Genomic DNA, 17833 nt, shown 5'->3' on the forward strand with positions numbered 1-17833 from the left:
AAAAAAAAGGCAGCACAGGCCTAAAATCCTCTATTAACAGAGACAATTTGTAACTTTCCCCTCTTTTGCAGTTATGATATATTACTGTACATGGACACTTAAAGCACCTTTCAAGGTACCTGGTCTGTCCATATTGTTTCTGGTATTAAGGAGAACAAAAACACTACCTTAAGTGCAGTATTGCGTGTTGGCCACTTGCTTATGACAAAAGCATTAGGTGTTTTTACACCAAAATTACACATCACAGGGACCCCAGTAATTTTTAATTCTGTTTCTGTGTTTCACATATTCAAGAAATCAAACACCTTACCACTCATGAGGGAGCAATTATACTTCCTTTCCTCCTTACTCCCCTGTTCATTCATTAACACTGACTGTATATCTTCATCCACATGTTTCTGGCATCAGCACATTTTTTCTTCTGAAGATATGCTTATAAAATCTGCATGCCATATGAATATAAAATAAAATATAAAAATAATTTGCTGAAGACCAGATAATGACATTGCCATGACATGCTTGCACGCCCATCATCTTTTCAAGTTTGGGGGTTGATTTGTATCTTTTGGAGCCAATAAATGCACTCTACCTAGTACCAGTCTAAACTACCTCCAGACTCATTTGCCAAGGTTCCCCAGTCAGAAAGCCAGACTTTAAGGAGACACATGTGTCAGCACCACCTGACTTGGCAGCACTTAATCAAAGTGTGAAGGCCACACAGCCATGTGAATGAAAAATTTCTGCACCGCAACAGCACCTGCACAAGGTCCTGGCAAGTGAGCACTCTGGTCTTTGAGGGCTTTAATGTGATCTTTCAAAACAAACCTCTAGAAGGGTTTGCCTTTGCTGAAGCATTTCAGCCAGCAATGCTTCCATGTATCTGCTTGCTGTGTTGTGTTGTACAAAAAGGTGACGCCAGTTCTGCTGGGGTCAAACACTGGTAATCCCTGTGGAGAGAGCGCCTGCAGTAGTGGGATTGCCTGCATCCATCCACACTGAGGTGGACCCATTATTCTTGCTCTTCAAGCTCAGGCCAGCTTCAGAGAAACCCAAAATGCTATGAGTGGTCTTTTGGGATATGTGCCTCTCACTCCTACAGATGTTCCCAGTTATGGACTAGCATCACTAGCACAGGCACACAGACACAAAACACACAAGTCATCCTGTATGGCTCGGATGCAGATTTGACTCAGACTGTTGTAAAACAAAGTGAAATACTCTACAGCCCCAGTATCACTTTTGAACTATGTGGCTTTTAAAACACTCAACATTTCTATTCCCCCTCCTTGATAATGGATCAGAAAGAAATTCAACTGGTAGGGTATGAATATAACACATCACTTTATCGTTTCTGCAGGAAAGTAATATTTATTGATCGCATTTACATTTTGCGCATTATTTTTTATCTCTTTTTTATTGATTTCAGTGGCAAGATTACTTAGTGCAGCTATTTAAAACTGCTTAACATTCTCTGTAATCCAACAATCATTGCTTTTTAACCTCCTTTATCACATTGTACTTACATCAAAATTCAAATTTCACTGTCAGTTTCTCCTTTTTCCTTGTATTTCCTATGTTGCCCTTTTATCTTTTATTGCTGTTTTCACAGCACTTTGAATCTCAGATGCTGTTCTAATGAGACTTCTCTTCTTGTCTGCTTGGGCTTTTAGTTGTTTTTATTGAATTATTTTTTAAGCAAATTTGAAAAGCTATAGAATCACTTTCTGTCTTAAAACAATTAAGGTTTAGTATTTGTTTATATAGCTTTAGGAAGATAATATGCTTTAACTGTAGGCTACACCAAGTATGTGAGTTAAATAAAAGAAAGAAATTGAGGAAGAATGTAATGTATTGTCCCTATTGTGTTCTTAGTGTCTCTCATTTAGAACCACATTTTTATCATCAGACAGAAAAGGTGTACAATAAAAAAGATTCTGTAATTGTTGCACACATTTAAATAGCCTCGACATCCTTGAAAACACCTGTTTTACTGACCTGTTTAGTACCTATTTCCATTTCAGAGTATTTAGATGGCAACACAGCTCAAAATTTCAGAAGTGAAATAAGAGATGAGCTGTAAGAATTGCAAGAGAAAAATGAAGTTTTAGTTTAAGCCTAATACATGCGTTTTTTCCGATTATTTCAGCTGAACACTTTGAAAAATCCCCGTGTATGGCTTGATGCAGCTACACAGATTTTTTTCTCTCTCTCTTTGGCTTTTGGAGGGCTTATTGCATTCGCGAGCTACAATCCAACAAAGTAAGCAGAACTACAACTTTTATAAGCTGGCTAAATTCTTGCTGCATTTTGTGCAATTTCTTTAAATTTTCAAAACTATTTCCTTAATTTTTCTAAAGGATCTTTAGAGAAGGATCTGTCTTTCTAGAAGGTGCAGTAGATTTTCTAACAGAAGGGGGGAGGGGAAGGAGGGAGAGAAGAAATTAAAAAAAAAACAAACAACTTTGCAGAAATAACTGAATCACAGATAAAAAACCTACCTTTTTTAATCACTTCACTTGTTTGAATGCTATCTCTAGAAATGACTGTGAAAAGGATGCTGTGACAGTAGCAATTGTGAACAGCATGACATCCCTCTATGCTTCCATCCCAGTCTTTTCTGTTTTGGGGTTTAAAGCAACCACAGCCTACTGGGACTGCTTGGACAGGTGAGAAAGTTGTGTTCCCAAAGTTATACTGTGGTTTCAATGCCTAAATAGATAATGTGATAATGTGTTATTTGAAAAACATGCATTTAGAAGATTTATTTTCTTTAGAAAGGAAAAGCATCTGTATGGAGAAGTTTAATGTAAAAATATAAAGTACTATGGCACTGAGTCAAGGATGGTCATTTGTAAGAAGGAAGACAAATTATAAAACAACCCATTCTAAGTAGTGCATCAAGGTTTTCACCTTACGCTCAGGTTAACATTAGAAGTAGTAAAAAACCACCACCTTATTCTATTTCACCAGATTCACTAAGTTATATTAATATAAGTAGTGGAAATGGTCTGGAGACCTGATAAAACAAAAATGTTTTAGAGACTGCATCTGCATAAAGGACTTGGAGTTTTTGTCTGAAAGGGACAACATTAAATAGTCTGAATATTTTCTACTATTTTATATATAAGCTGTCAATTAATATTTTCCCTTACACTGTAAATAGCAGCACAGAAAGTAAACACAACTTTTGAGTAACATCTGAATACATGGCATAGCTTTTCCAGCCACATCATCTGCAAGCTTTTAAACTAATGATATGCTGGCTTCTCTGGCAGGAACATTATCAGTATCATCAATGAATTTGATCTTCCAGAAGAAAGCATCATGCGACAGAACTATACATCCTGGATTAGTTTTCTGAATTCATCATATCCAGAAAAAATTGCTGGACTCAAACTGAAAAGCTGTAATCTTCAACAATTTCTTGATCAGGTACCATAAGTGCTTTCAACAGGTAATCTTTAAACAAAGTTATGCAGAAGGATTGGTATCTTCCTTTTTCTTATAAGTACATGTACTCTGTTCTACATGCAATGATATATTACACATAATCATGCAACAAATCAACTTTTCAACATTTGAAATAACAGTACTGCTGTAGGATAGCCTGCAAGTGTAACTGTCTGTTATGGCAAACAAAATTCCATATTATTATCACAAAACTTATCTTCAAGGGTGCTCCCACCAGAAGTCTACCATGGACACTAGATTCAGTCCTAGTTTGATTTACAGAAATAAACCTAATAGGAGGAACACATCTAGATGAAAGATGATAAAAAAATGGAGGCTGAACAGGAATCTCCTAAATCTGTATTTAGGAAAGTATCAAAAAACCTATTACAATGTACACTGTTCGCCACCAAAATACATCACAATCTTCTTCCTCTCCTTATTTTCCAACCTTCCTAAGTCATTTTCCCTACCACTAAACACAGCTGTTTCTTCTCTGTTTACTTGTCCTACCTCATTCCACTTGCTCCAGTGATCCTGTTTGGAGCAGTCAGAGTGTGCTAATGCACAACACGCTTAACGCACAATGATGGTAAAGTAGGCTATTTTACTCACATGATGGAGAAATCCAAGGACAACATTCCAGCCCTGGCACAAGTTAGTTTCTTTTGCCTCACTTCTTCTGAAGACACCCATCTCTCATTTACAGCTTGAAATATTTTACTTCCAAATTATAGCAACATTATCATTTTTCAATGCTTACATTTAAATATCCTTGTCCTTGGGAGACTAAATCAAAAGAAATTTGGTTGAAAGTGGCTTTTTCCCTATTAGTCTTTTCTGCCTTGGCAGTTATGGGGGGTTTTGAGATCAATGATTCACCAATTGTCTTGGTGTTAAGAGTGGTAACCATATTCTTATTTACACCTCTTTCTTTCCAGCAGCTACTACACCATAGATTTTTAAAAAACACACTTAAGATGGCATTAGCAAAACAACTGCTATTACAATCACACCATTCTGATCTGCTTTACTGTGGACCCATCGCTCTGTGCAGGCTAAAATTCTGCTCTGTGATAGCCTAGATATCTCTAGTAGAATATTTAAAATCAAACTCCCCACTGCCCATTTTCTCAACTGCTGGCTGCCACAGAGGCCCCAGGCACCCTTGACTGCAGAGAAGGACAGCTGTGTGTTATAATTACTTTATACACAAGAAAAGACATTGTAATGTGTATTTTTATCTGTTTGTGAATTCTGCAGAGTGTCTCAGGAACTGGCTTGGCTTTCATTGTTTTCACTCAAGCTATCATCCTCATGCCAGGCTCCCAGGCCTGGGCCATCCTGTTTTTCATCATGTTGTTCAGTTTGGGCCTTTCTTCCATGTTTGGAAACATTGAGGGTGTCTTTACTCCTCTTCTAGAGCTTCGAATTATACCTAAATCAGCACCAAAAGAGCTATTATCTGGTAAGGTATTTGCTTTGTTTAAAGAAACTGGCTTCCTTATAGATGCACAAACTACTAACTGCTTAATTAGTATCATAGAGGAATTAATAATTTGTAGTGTTAATTCAGCTTAATCTCACAGTGTAAGTAAGGGCAGTGGATTGTGTTTGCAGAAGATAAGCTGAGAGATGAGGTAGCAGTTATGGCAGAAGCTGTCAGGTGACAATATTATATTGCCTTTGCCATTTTTATTAGATTGCAAATCAAGCAGTTTCAGACTGAGAAAGCTTGTTAAATTGCTAGTCCTGGAGTCAAGTTCACTCTTAGATTTTGCAGACATCAGTCTTCCCTTAAGCCTTTGACACTGATACAAATCACTTTAAGGCACCCAGTGACATCAGCTGCCATAACCACCTGCACTTAAACTTACCACTGTAAGAGGGGTCATTCACCCCTATTTCATCCAGGTTTATGCTGCTACAGTTTCACATTTACTGTGAACATGACCAAGTAGAAAATTACCACTTGAAAAATGAGGGATGAAGGTGTACAATCCTGTTCTGGCACCAAAACTGGAATCTTTTCAACCAGAGACAGTTACTGAATGAAACCTGCTCCTTAAAAACCAGGCTTGATGAGAGTCTGAGAGATCCTACCATGAAACTGGCCCAGAAAAATCTCTGGCAGTTGCAAGTAATGGATTAATATTTCTGCAATGTGCCCTTTTAAATCCTTATGGGAAATATTGCTGTTGTGCCTTTTGTAGAGTCTTCCTGTGGCATCTAAATTGCATCCCTAATTTTACAAATTTTCATGTAGAAACAAACTTATTCCCAACTTCATGAGGTATCAATATTATTTTTAAATTGATCTTCCAATTGTGAACTTTAAAAAAAAAACCCAAGTCTGGAGCCAACATTTTACAAAAATGAACCAAAGGCCATCTCAGAGTTAGAAGCAATTAGCAACACATTAGAAAGACATACAAATGAATCAATTTTACAGACAAAGTCCATGTATGTGTCCAGCAATACCTTTATTCCATTCTTTCCTCTCCACTTTTTCTCTCAATTACCCCAGATCTAAATCTTAGCTAAAGGGGAACTGGCTGAAGTGTGCTGAAACCCAAATGATACATGCTGGAACATAAGGGACACACATATTTGTAGCTCTGGGCTCTTTGAGGAAACGGGGGCAGAAATCCAGGGAGTCATTACACTTCCAAGGTGCCACCTGCCTGTGCTTTAAGCCTATGGCTGCACAGAAATGATGCACTTGAAACTCACTACATCAGTCAAAAATTAACACTGGGACACAGCACAGCACAGCGCAGCCCAGGCTGTCTGATGGAAGGAAGCAGGAACAACTGAAGGATGCTCCGAGTCACATGAATGCCTTCCTCCTGCAACAGTGGCGCCTCTTGGCCAACACACAGGGGAAAACTGAGTTTGGGAAGTGGTATTAACTCCTCTAAGGAGAAAACAGCTTGTTGTAACACCATAGAGGGAGAGGGAATGAATATTATTAGAACAAGAATACAGCAAATTAGAACAAAAATAAACCTACCAAGTTCAGTACTCCAGTAACAAAGATGTCTTTTTTCCTTCAGGTATAATATGTCTAATTAGCTTCCTCATTGCTCTGTGTTTTACACTGGGTTCAGGGAGTTACTGGATTGACATTTTTGACAGATACGCAGGCTCAGTGCCTCTTCTAGTCATTGCTTTCTTTGAAGTGACTGGAGTTGCATACATCTATAAAATTAAAAGGTATGTTGGAAAGTTATGGAATTTTTTTCTCTTAAGACATAAATGCAACTCAGGTTGCAGTAATTTTGCCCCTGACCTGATTTGATTTGGTGCTGGTTAACTGAGACTTTTTCCTATCATGCTATGTTTGTTTCCTTGGCAATTTTGTCTTTTAACTATCTGAATAGTTTACAGTACTACTGCAATATTATCATCATTTATTTATGCTTAAAAACCTTAGAATAGGTGCTCAGTTAATTAAACTGACAATGTAAATTGGTCATTCATCTCTGGTATGGATCAATAAAGACCTACTTGAATGATATTATTATTTACTCAAGCGAGTAGTAAGTTATTAAAGAATGGTATGGAATAGAAAAGATTTAACAGTGCTGGTTTCTATCTTACAGAAAATGATAAAAAAAGGAAACTGTTACTACTTTAGATATGACATTATCATAAATGTGCCTTCTTTTACAAGGTTCAGTGAAGATGTGGAATGGATGACTGGACGAAAACTGAATCTCTACTGGCACATCACATGGAGGTTTATTAGCCCTCTGCTCCTGCTAACTGTCTTCATGGCCTTTGTTGCTCTTCAGATGCAGAAGCCTCCAAGCTACACAGCCTGGAACCCTAAATATGTATGTTCTCAAATATTTTCAGGACTTCTAATAAAAGCAAGAATTACCTATTTTCCTCCCTTACCAGATCCTTTAAGATCATTGTTATCTACTGCTTAGAATGCAGTCTGAAGTGATGTAGTGCTCAGAATGAGAAGGCTCAGGTGTGCAAAGAGGTTACACATAATAAAACTGTCTCTTCTCGAGGCGTCCCACATATTCCATGCTCCGTATTTCTTACAGATGTGTGTGATGCTCAGAAGTGTTGAAGTGAAATGTGTCACAGACATTGCATACCTACAGGGGGTTCACAGGCAGAACAAGTGCCTGAGCAGAGCTTTAGACCAGTATCACTGGGACCCTGGTGTACTTTTGACAGTCAGACAGGGAGGGAGGAAGGCAGCGTCTGAGAAAAATGTTGGTTAATTCAGCAACAAAGGCATGTCCATGCTGAGAACATTTGATCTGGATGTCACTGTCTCACATCAATTGCAGTTTCTTTGATTCCCTCTCAAATACACCCTGTGTAGGGGTTTGAAGATCATTCTGGTCTTAAAACTATATGAGGATTACACAGCAGCAGTGTCTCCCACAAATGCCATCAAGTATCTATCATCACAAATAAACTCAGCCACAGACTTGCAGAAATTGCTTTATCATCATTCCCTCAAAATCTCTGATATATATCTTCCCTATTTGACAAAGAACATGCTCAGTAATTGCTGAAACCAGGTAAGCTTTAAGTACAACAAGGAAGAACACAGTTTAACCAAGAGAGGGTGAAGGTTTGATAACACTTTGGGCAATCCCCATATCCCCAGGAATGTGTCACAATTCCAGCTACACATCCTTGAAACTGTAAAACATTTACAGCTGTCTCTAGACCCACAAGAAAGGTTTGCAGAGGACACAGCTACTGAATGCTACTGTAGACTGAGAGTAAAACTTTTGTTACCCTTACTTAAACAGTGTAAGAAAATAGCAATCTTAGCCAAATCTAAGTATACCTACCAACTATTTCTTTTGCTTGCTTTTTTTATCTCCACAGGAAGGCTTCCCCAGGAAAGAAGAGAAGGTTTATCCACCTTGGGTACAGGCCATCTGTGTGCTGTTGGCTGCCCTTCCTTGTGTGTGTGTACCTCTGGTAGCACTCTTTCATCTGGTCAAACAAAAGCGAAAGAGCAAGGACCCAAGCTTTGTATCACCAGAAGTGTTTTCATGTCAGGGGGCTAACAGCAACTTTTCTCATCCAAAAGAATAAATATCCATTGTATCTGTAAGTAAAAATAAGACAGCCTTTGTTAGACATTATTAGCTATTATTTAGTATCATTCAACCAACCTAGTATACACAATTCATACGCTTACAGCAATCACTACACTCTATAAACAATGCTGTTGTGTTTCCCTTAACTTCTATCAATTTCTCAGCTTCATGTATCTCTCCAGCCAGAATTTAAACTTGGAAAGCCTCTTAAGTATTGCTGCTGCCTTCTGTCTTCCTTCACTTTTAAAAAACCCAGTCTGTTCCTAAGGATCAGCGACACAAATTGGAATGCAAGAACCTACAGTTTCATTCACTGCCCTGCCTCCCTGCTCTGAGAGATGCAGAATGGAAGCTCTCTAAGAATAAGGACTCCTCTTTCCCACTACACTCTAATTTTTGTAAACCCCTATACACACTTAAGCAGCAGTCATTTTGTGATTATTTCATATTCTCAAGCATTGCAAGGAAAAAAGATAAAGCATCAGCAGGTAAAAGAATGTATCTTAAGTAAATTTGAGCAATTAATTAATTCTAATTGAGCACAAATCTTTTCATCTTAGTAGATTCCAGAATTTATTGTAGAAGAAAATACTGTGTTAAAAAAAAAAAAAGTCCCCATTTTTTCCCCCTAATTTCTCATACTGAACACAATAGCTGAATGGCATAACAAAAGTGGAGATGTATGGCAGCCTTTCAGTGATCTGCAACCTTACAGAACATGACAATGAAATCAATCCTTACTGAAAACCAGGATTTCCTGTACTTGGCTGCAGATCCTGGCCACTCTGTAGTGATGGGAGATGAGGATTCCTCCTGTCAAGATACTTGAGGCCTCTGAAAAAATATAGGGAAAGTATGTGAAGATAAAGCATGACAAAGCCTTCAGGCTGAATAATTGAGTCAAGGAAAAGAAAGGATTAGGGTTAAAAAGCTGTAAATACATAAATAACAATTTTTAACTAACTAAAGCATACACTTCATGTTTCTGACTACAGATAGCTAAATGTTCATGAAAGTCATACAGGCAACTACATGCAGCAGGTTTAAGTAGTTGGTCAGAGTTCTGCTCTTAAACAAAAACACATCCAACTACTACGTGCACAAGCTGAGAAAATAATTAAACTACATATAAAAGACTTTCAAGTCTATAAATCCATCCTTAGTCACTGTCATGGTATCCTGACTTGACTTTTGAGCCATCCTTTCCATTCACCACAAGGGAGACATTATGGATCACTGGACATGCAGTTCAGCCCAGGACAGGACTCTGAGGGAGGACAATTTTCAGCTCCAGTAACTACAAATGATGGCAGGGAAACACAAGCTGAAGTTACTGTTTAGCTCAAGTAGGCATGTAGAAAATGTGCTGAGCAACTCTTGCATGAACACTGCTTTTCTGTTGTCAGTGCACCTCTGATGTGACCTCTACCAAACTTTCCATGCCAAAACTGTAGCCTTATTCCAATAAAATTAGTGCTACAATCTTTCCCTTCTTATTCATGAAGAATAAGATGATATCCTATACATACATTTTTCTCCTGCACAGCGTGACTCTGTTACTTGAGGGAGCATGTGTATGCAAACACATAACTGAATGTGTTGAAGTCGTACAGACCAAGTGCCTTCTCCTTCTGCTCACTCTTCTCCCAATCTTTTCTCTCCATATTCCGTCAAATCTTCTTTGCTCTAATGTGCTGCAGTGAACTCATATCGTTCTGACAGACAAGACTTTCCTAGAATTGTCTAGGCTGCAAGAACCACCTGGGTTCTTTGGGGGTAAATCAGTAAAAGACACAAACACAGTCATGGTGATGTTCAGCCTTAACCAGAATCCACAGCCCTAAGACAAGGAGATCAATTGCCTGTTAAAGGAAAAAGCCTCAGAAGGAGCATTGCAACAGCACCATAAATAAGGACACATCCAAATTATCATAATACAATAAATAAACAGATGCAGAAAGAAAAACACCTTCCTTTTGGAACACAGGCAGTTTCCTACATTGTGAAATTTGATACCTACCTCAGCTTGAGATTTCCAGTCCATATTTCCTTCCCAAAAGGACACAGTGGGGAGAGAAGGACGTGTTTGATGGATGCATCCAGATAGTATGAGCTCCCCTAGAGGGGCTTCTGTCAAATTCCTTCCTTACAGCTCTGTAGACAACTAAAAAACGATGTTCAGCCCCATTTCTCCCCCTGCCCATATAAACCCTCCAGCAAGCTCAACTTCCCGAGTGCCTTGTAACACTTGCAGCGCAGGTTGTGCAGGGAGTTACATTCAGGGGTTTAGCTCTCAATCTCTCTCCTCACCTTCTCTTAAATACTGAGACCTTAACCTTCACCACAACTCTCAAATCTTTTGCAATTTTCCCAGCTGTCCAATGATTGTTCAAAATCCACGTTACAGATTCAGAATGCTCCTAAGGCAATTCATTTAATATTTCTAGATTCAAGTTATTAACTCTACCCAAACGTTTCCTGTCAGCAGTTGCTGTTTAACACACTGCCTTGCTACCAATTAAGTAGAATCTGCTTTACCACCACAGTGAATCACACTATTTCTTTTAGAACAGTTCTGTGCAGAAATAGCTTTATGGAATATTTCTACTTTCCCAACATTATAAACATCTATTTTTACAGCAACAACTGTATGCCCTTGCCATGGTTCATCTATTCCTTACACACATGTTCACAGTATTTTTTTCCAATTACCATAAGCCACAGTAGCAGCTCCAAGTTTCCAGTACAGAGTGCCAGTCCTTCTTCAAATCCCCAACTTCTCCACTTGCTAAAACACATACCCAGTTTCAGCTTTACTCTCACTTGCCTCTTTGAGGGGAGCTTATTTTAAATGAAACAGTTTTCTCTTGTGATTTCTACATTGTATTTGTATCTGTTTACAAGCAGCCTTCAAAAACAGCAGCTACTGGTTAAAATTGATAACTCAACCAGTAATTGTTGGGAAAGGCAAACATCAGCTCAGAGAATTGCAAGCATGACACTATTCATTTTTATAAAATTACACCTTCATCTGAGACCACATCACTAGATTATATTCACATAGATAAAAATGGGCTTATATCCAAGCCATTAGTGAAGTTTACATTCCCTCTGTTCTTCATGTTGGAGCATCTTGCTGTCTCTTCCTGCCACATGATCCCATACAACAAAGCTTTCTGCACTGCCAGGCCTCTCTTATGCAACGTTGTCCGTGATAGTGCTCCCTCATCTGGTACCACTGCAGACCACTGTGGGGCACTGGGGTGTTTAAACGCTTGAGCTGCTGGCTGGGGAGCAACTGGGTTGTTCTTCATCTCTAGTATGAACAATTGTTCTGGGACTTTTTTAAAATGTATTTTATTTTAACAGTGCCACTTCACAGAAAGAAAAAAAACCCAAACCTGTATGACTGACTGTACATTTTGAGCTATGATGTTAATGGACAGATTGAAATACTGGAAATCAACTTCTAGGAGATGTGTTACCACTCCCTGTGTGGTGAGGATTTGCCAGGGATGAGGCAACAACAACTTCTCTGGGCAACCTCTTCCAGCATCTCAACACCCTCATAGTAAAGAATTTCTTCCTTGTATTGAATGTAAACTTACTATCACTTTAAAGCCATTCTCCCTTTTTCTCTCGCTATATGTCCTTGATAAAATTTTCTTTTTACAGAGCCAAAGATATGCAAATAGAAAAGCAATATACTCGGTATATTATCTAAAAAAGAATTTTTGTTTCGTAGATATAAATGCACCAGCATCATTCTGTGCAACACTGCATTAAAAAATCACAAAATAGTCAAAATAAATAAAACATGCACCAAACATAAGCACCTTGGACAGTGAAATTTTGGTGTGTATTAGTTGTGATCTGCAAAGCATAAAATTTCTAGCTTGTGCATCTTGCCATGAAATGCATTTGCTCTGTGCAGGTAACTGTTTTTCATGACATAACCCAGCATATTAAAGATTTCTATAAAATAAAGGCCTTGGAAACAAATACATGCTATTGCAATTAACCAGACAATTTATTATAAAATAGTTTGCAACACAGAGAAGTAAAACATACATACAAAACATGCCCTTCAAGACAACCCACAGAAACAAGAAAGTAAATAATTTTGTACAGAACATAGTTTAATTATTCCTTCATCAAGAAGATGAGAATCATGGAACAAAACCAAGTAAATTACTTCAAACAACCTGTGAATTTACAGAAAAACCCCACCAACAAAATACCCAAACAAGACGGTATTAACAGAACTGTCTGCTCTTTTTATGTCCTTGCATGGTATCTGAGCAACAAACACATAAAACTTCTGAGTGAACTTGCTTTTGGTTCACTCTACCAAAAGAAACTACAAAGAAAAGTCACCTACAGACAGAGGATTTATTTTCAAACCTGGGAAAATTATGAAATAAACCTCAATCAGTTAGTCCAGGATAGCTTTGAAATCTTGACAAAGAGACGGGTCTGTCACTGCCTCCAGTAGTGCCACAGTATCCTCTGGGATCTTCCTGATCAGCTGCATCTTACCTACCAACATATCAGAAACAATTCACTACAATTGCAAATAACCATTAATTCAGATTTAGGGAAAATGTTAATGAAGTAATGAAATCAATACTAACTAAAACCAACTAAAGTTTAAACACCTGGAATATGGGGATTAAAAAATACCTCTAATAAAATATGCTACTATTCTTCCACCCTTAAGTCAGGCTAACAAATAAAAAGGTTCAAAATTATAAGTGAAAATACTAACAAAGAAAATCAAGGAGCAAATTCCTCCTACTTTCTGTTATTGCGGCATTTTTTGGTACCAATTTGAGAACTTCATTAGATTTTGAAATCTATGGAATATGGGGATTAAAAAATACCTCTAATAAAATATGCTACTATTCTTCCACCCTTAAGTCAGGCTAACAAATAAAAAGGTTCAAAATTATAAGTGAAAATACTAACAAAGAAAATCAAGGAGCAAATTCCTCCTACTTTCTGTTATTGCGGCATTTTTTGGTACCAATTTGAGAACTTCATTAGATTTTGAAAAGTATAAGCCCATTTGTTCAACAACTTTATCCACCAAATAAGGCCTTCTATTAAACCATAGATACTTTAAAAGACAATGTCCCATCAACAGAATTACAGACAGTAAAAAGGACTTTTTAAAGATTAGGAAGAACATGTAAAAGCCTAGCAACAGTTTAAGTCCGTCACTAAACAGAGTCGGCAAAATTGTCAATGGTGCAGAAAGCCAGAAGTGCTCAATAAACATTTGCCCTCTATTTGGAAAGGACACAGATGATTTATTTCTATCTGATCATGATAAGGAAAGACTCTTGCTCCTTTCCCCGCTGGAAATAATAGGAGGGATGTTAAACAGTAACTGTGTTTTAAATACTTAACTCTGAAGAATGATGACAACTCATACTGACAAGCCCCTGATGTTATTTAATAGGTTTGGGAATCATGGGAAGAGCCTCCTCCCCAAAACCTGACCTTGATATTGATTCCCATGGAAAGTAATGGAAAGGCATGTGCAGGGGCACAAGAAAAAAAACATATTTATATCAATTCCTGTCAACAACATGATCTTACAGAGGTAATAGGTTTTATGTAACCAATACAAACTCCAAAATGACAACAAAAAAATGCAGATGTTAAGTCAACACAGGGGCTTTTACCAGCCTTGTTTATCTCTGTGCTACAGATTACTGTAGCATACAGAGATACTGAGCTAACTTCACAGGATCCCACCTGAAAGTCAGTGACTTCCCTGTCATGACTACTCTGACATCCACACATGCTACCTGATTTCCAGAAGACAAAACTTAAAATACAATGTTTAAAACTAGCTCTGATATCTCTACATAATGTTTAGGTCTGCAGTAACCTTCTCTACAAGATGATGTTCTGATTACAGTAACATAGCTCAGGACTAGGTCTGGTGCAGGGCAAACAAAACTAACTTGTATGACTGCATAGAAAACTATCAATATCTCTGTAAATGGATTTTAGTGTGTTCCTAAAGGATCAGGACACTTAGTATTGTACTACATTTAGAAGAAAATACAAATATAAACACCATGTACAATCAGGGACTGAAAAACAGCTTTCACCTATGACCAGAGACCTTGGAGATAGGGACATAATGATGCCTGTTCACACCAAGGGTATGCATGTGACATGTCACTACAAGACGTCTTTGTACAGCTCCAACAATTATTTTATCAACCCTTGCAGCACCAGTGGAAAAGGGCTAGTGGAAGTACAGGTAAGATTTCAGGCAGCTATACACAAATGGAGAGACAGCATTTGAATTACTTGGGCCCCAGCGAGCTGTCAACCAATCACAGTGAACGTTTCCATCTTAAAAGTTTCACAGCAAAACCAAGTCACAGCCTGCTAATTGTTCAGGTAGCTGTTAAGCAAAGATTTCTAAAGCCTTGACCTTTCAGCAGTGTACTCGAAGTCTCAGATACTGCCAAAAAAACCTTGACCCTGTACATAAAAAGAGTGGGTTGTCCTGACACTATGGATGTGAAGAACAGGTTCTGCCACAGAAAAGGTAAGATTTATGACAGAATAGCTGAAAATTACTCTTTTCCAGAGAACGTCACCACTGACTTTCTACAGACCTTTGGACTTCTCCTGTTCCCCCTCCACAATACTCAGCAAGTACAACGTTAATAGGCTTCCCCAGGAATTTAGGAAGAAAGATTATTCCATTTCTCAAGGGCAATTCTCACTGCCAGAGAAGCCAACTGACAGGGGTTCAGCTTTCCCCTCCTGGGTTAGAAACTGCACAGAGCTAGGCCTGGACCACACGCAAGTTTCAGGTCAGTATTGCAGTTAGGCAAGCAGCTCTACAGGTACAGCAGAAGGAACCTAGTGACAACCACTATTCAAACTAACAAAACTTCACCTCTACTTCCCAGCCCATCTTCCTTCCCTGGCACCTGTGGTGGTGTGATTCTGTGGACAGTAGAGCCCGCTTTTACGGCTGATGCACGCAGCCATGCAAGATGAGATTCTGCTGAGCAATAAAGCTGCCTGAGGCTGTGCCTCCACCCTGCAGGTAATGTCAGATTAAACAGCAAAGCTTGCACAGAGAAGGATGGAGGAGCTTTGGCTTGGATTGTGTCAAAGATGTCAAGAGTAAAACCTCCAGCATTAGAGATGAAAACTCAAATGTGCCCTATATGGATCTTAGAGAAGTGAGGCAGCTCCCAGAGAAGCCATTGTCCTACTAGGTGTGTCTACTGCATCCTCTGCTCAGTTCTTCAGTCCCTGTCCCCTCCAAGTGAAGCAAGCAGTCCTGTCCTGGTATTTCTCAGCAGCAGTGAGCAGATTTGAGGCCTCTGGGATTGGTGTCAGTGAGTAACTCAGAGAAGGAGCTCCCCAAGGAAAGGCTGTTGGAATCTTGCTCCATGCAGAAAGTCCATAGCTCTCAAGAAAGCAGCTGGTAAAATCCCAGCCATCAGTTTGTTTCCTGTAAAAGTGTTGTCTTCATACATTCCCACTGCACTACCAAAAATCAGACTCTGTACTCAGGCGTTGCTGCAAGCCTTTGATATGGGAAGGAAATGCTTCCCTCCAAAAGCAGAACTGCTCTCTTTTTGGGGCACTGGACTCAGTGAAGCTATCAAAGGAAGCTTATGACACATTTCAAATCAAATAGGTGTTACTCTGGAACAAAACCCAAGAATTTCTTGGTCTTGTGTAACAAAACTGCCTAAGCAGAGTGCCAATTACACAGTCAGCATCAAGAGTCTGGCCTTCACCGCAGCTAAATTCATCAACAGGATTGGCTGCTTCAGGAAAACCTCTCACTGTCTACTTCTAATATCTTAAAACTGAAAATTCTATTATTTCTGTGGCTGGCCTGCAGGCAGACTGCACAACTGCTTAAGGAGAGAGCTCCCCAGGGGCGAGGGACATGGACAGCTTCTTTCACCAAACAGAAGTGTCCGAGACACACCAATACCACAACTCTACAACAGTACACCTGCAGCACAGCCAGTGCTTCTGTTTCCAAGTGACCCATGTGACACTTTTTTGGGTAAGAGTTTAAATTGTGGGAGGAGTTTATTTAGTTGCCAGTTAATCTACCTTTTTAAAAATAGAATCTTGAGCATTTATATTTTATTTAGTTACACCTGCTGAGAATACTTACATGATTTCCCCAATCTTACTAAGCCTTCTGAACTGCACAAGCTTACTGAGTGTCAAGCATCAATTGTCCTGTGAGAAAAAGGCTCTAGAAAATGCAGTGCTGAGAAACATTTTAATCTGCCTACTTATACTAAGTAAATTTGGATAAAATCAGAAAAGATGGTTAATGTACATCTGAGAACAATATTTTAGGATGAGAAAACCTTAAAAATCCATTAGTTTCTAAGTTTTATTACAATTAACCATAGATAAAATTGTAAAAATAGCTGAATACTTACAGACTTTTAAGGGTGTAAGCAGACATTTGTAAACAGCTTTGTGATTTGACAGTTTGACAGTGAAGGCATGGTAGCAGAGCCATTCTGCTACCTGAATAGGGAATATGCCAGATACACCTTTGTTACCTTCAGCAATCCCTAGAGATAGAAAAGGAAAATAATGTAACTGAAAATGATGAGCATTAAGAAGTATATCTGATCTCTCCTCTCCTTCTACAAAATCACCCCAGGATTTTTTACTAGAAACCTGTGTAGTCAATGAAGTCTCATACATCAGCAGAAAAACTAAAAACCAGTGCCTGAAATAAACTCAGTTTTCTGAAGATTGTAAGAAGAAAAATGCACCATGATTCTTATCATGCACTTCTCAATATTCATTTCTGATCTTTATCCCAAAATTACACCATCGGACTGCACATTCAAGATTTGTTATTTGTCTAAAAAAAACCCAAACCCACTACTTCATTGCCATTAACATCCTATTACCTGCATTTATTGTTTTCAGGATAGCGTAGCAGCATGATGCAGTCTGAGAGATGATCCTTAGGAAGAAATGAGGATTTTTTCTAACTTGCTGGTTGAACGGAAGTTGGAGAACACAGGCATGGAACCTGTTCACAAAAACAGCCCATTTAATCAAAAGTCATTTGCAATTTTAAGTGAAACTATGACTACACAGCTTAGGGACTATACAACATTTAAAAGCACCCAACAGTCTTTAGCTGTATCAACACTGTCACTGCATGATACCTCTCCCATATATACACATTCCTGGAATGTCAGACATATATGATGTTTGTTTCTAAATTTTATGCTGAAAGAAGATCTTGAAGCCATCTG

The 17833-nt window shown here is 38.5% G+C and overlaps 2 protein-coding genes and 1 long non-coding RNA gene across 6 annotated transcripts in view; 1 reads left to right on the plus strand and 2 right to left on the minus strand.

Moving 5' to 3' along the window:
• LOC138104893 (uncharacterized) overlaps positions 1-2140 on the minus strand; it is a 2702-nt gene extending 562 nt beyond the window's left edge. The window contains exon 1 of the long non-coding RNA XR_011148323.1: positions 311-2140. This is a non-coding gene — a long non-coding RNA (uncharacterized lncRNA). The remainder of the gene's footprint in view (positions 1-310) is intronic.
• The window catches only part of LOC138104891 (sodium-dependent neutral amino acid transporter B(0)AT3-like), a 27809-nt gene extending 15425 nt beyond the window's left edge, over positions 1-12384 (plus strand). Inside the window, exons 6-13 of one of the 2 annotated variants that reach the window (XM_069004204.1) lie at positions 2147-2259; positions 2538-2666; positions 3276-3432; positions 4714-4918; positions 6507-6666; positions 7127-7289; positions 8317-8544; positions 11904-12384. In XM_069004204.1, coding sequence (XP_068860305.1) covers positions 2147-2259; positions 2538-2666; positions 3276-3432; positions 4714-4918; positions 6507-6666; positions 7127-7289; positions 8317-8529 — 1140 coding nt within the window. In that variant the 3' untranslated portion in view covers positions 8530-8544; positions 11904-12384. Of the gene's footprint in view, positions 1-2146; positions 2260-2537; positions 2667-3275; positions 3433-4713; positions 4919-6506; positions 6667-7126; positions 7290-8316 lie in introns of both variants that reach the window. The other variant, XM_069004203.1, reaches the window with a different exon arrangement.
• TERT (telomerase reverse transcriptase) overlaps positions 8353-17833 on the minus strand; it is a 36039-nt gene continuing 26558 nt past the window's right edge. Inside the window, exons 14-17 of one of the 3 annotated variants that reach the window (XM_069004200.1) lie at positions 17480-17604; positions 16994-17131; positions 9276-13073; positions 8353-8542 (exon numbers count right to left, since the gene is read on the minus strand). In XM_069004200.1, the coding sequence (XP_068860301.1) occupies positions 12970-13073; positions 16994-17131; positions 17480-17604 (367 nt within the window). In that variant the 3' untranslated portion in view covers positions 8353-8542; positions 9276-12969. Of the gene's footprint in view, positions 8543-9275; positions 13099-16993; positions 17132-17479; positions 17605-17833 lie in introns of those variants that run through there. The other 2 variants (XM_069004202.1, XM_069004201.1) reach the window with 2 other exon arrangements.

Source organism: Aphelocoma coerulescens, chromosome 2 (assembly GCF_041296385.1).
Source record: "Aphelocoma coerulescens isolate FSJ_1873_10779 chromosome 2, UR_Acoe_1.0, whole genome shotgun sequence".
In the NCBI taxonomy this organism is placed as follows: domain Eukaryota; kingdom Metazoa; phylum Chordata; class Aves; order Passeriformes; family Corvidae; genus Aphelocoma; species Aphelocoma coerulescens.